This window comes from Frankliniella occidentalis, unplaced genomic scaffold (genome assembly GCF_000697945.3).
Source record: "Frankliniella occidentalis isolate FOCC.00 unplaced genomic scaffold, Focc_3.1 Scaffold211, whole genome shotgun sequence".
Classification (NCBI taxonomy): Eukaryota; Metazoa; Arthropoda; class Insecta; order Thysanoptera; family Thripidae; genus Frankliniella; species Frankliniella occidentalis.
Window position 1 is genome coordinate 82,489 of NW_026267337.1, and position 453 is coordinate 82,941.

The window sequence follows — 453 nt, forward strand, 5'->3', positions numbered from 1 at the left end:
CAAATTACACCGACCAGGTTTTAAATGGAGGCAGAGGGGCGGTCAGGCGGCCCGGCCCGTCCAGGGCGGCGTCCCCCTCGCCCTCGTGCACCCCGCCGCTCAAACTGCGTTGGAGCGCTCTTCTGAATCAGTCGGCTGGCTGCACATCAGCGCCAGCATACGGCAAATCTTCTCTCTCTCTCCCCCTCTCCCTCCCTCCCCCGCGTGAAAAATTAAATAAAACCAAAAACTAAATGCATATAAAAACACGATAATACTGGCGTCATCGCAAGAAGAATTATTGCAGGTACAACCGTATTATTGTAGAGTAAAATAAAATCAGTGAAAAAGGGGAAAAAAATACAAAACCACACGGAGCTGCAGAGGATTACGGTGCGAACCCCGCGAATTTGGTCTCTGGGAGCAGCTAGATGCAGACGGCGGGCGTGGAAGGGACCGGAGGGATGGGAGGAG

General features: G+C 53.2%; 1 protein-coding gene across 1 annotated transcript in view; it reads right to left on the reverse strand.

Annotated features, from left to right (window-relative positions):
- Window positions 1-212: 212 nt before the first annotated feature.
- The window catches only part of LOC127750568 (histone acetyltransferase Tip60-like), a 997-nt gene continuing 756 nt past the window's right edge, over window positions 213-453 (reverse strand). The window contains exon 5 of the mRNA XM_052272546.1: window positions 213-229. Within this exon, the coding sequence (XP_052128506.1) occupies window positions 213-229 (17 nt within the window). The remainder of the gene's footprint in view (window positions 230-453) is intronic.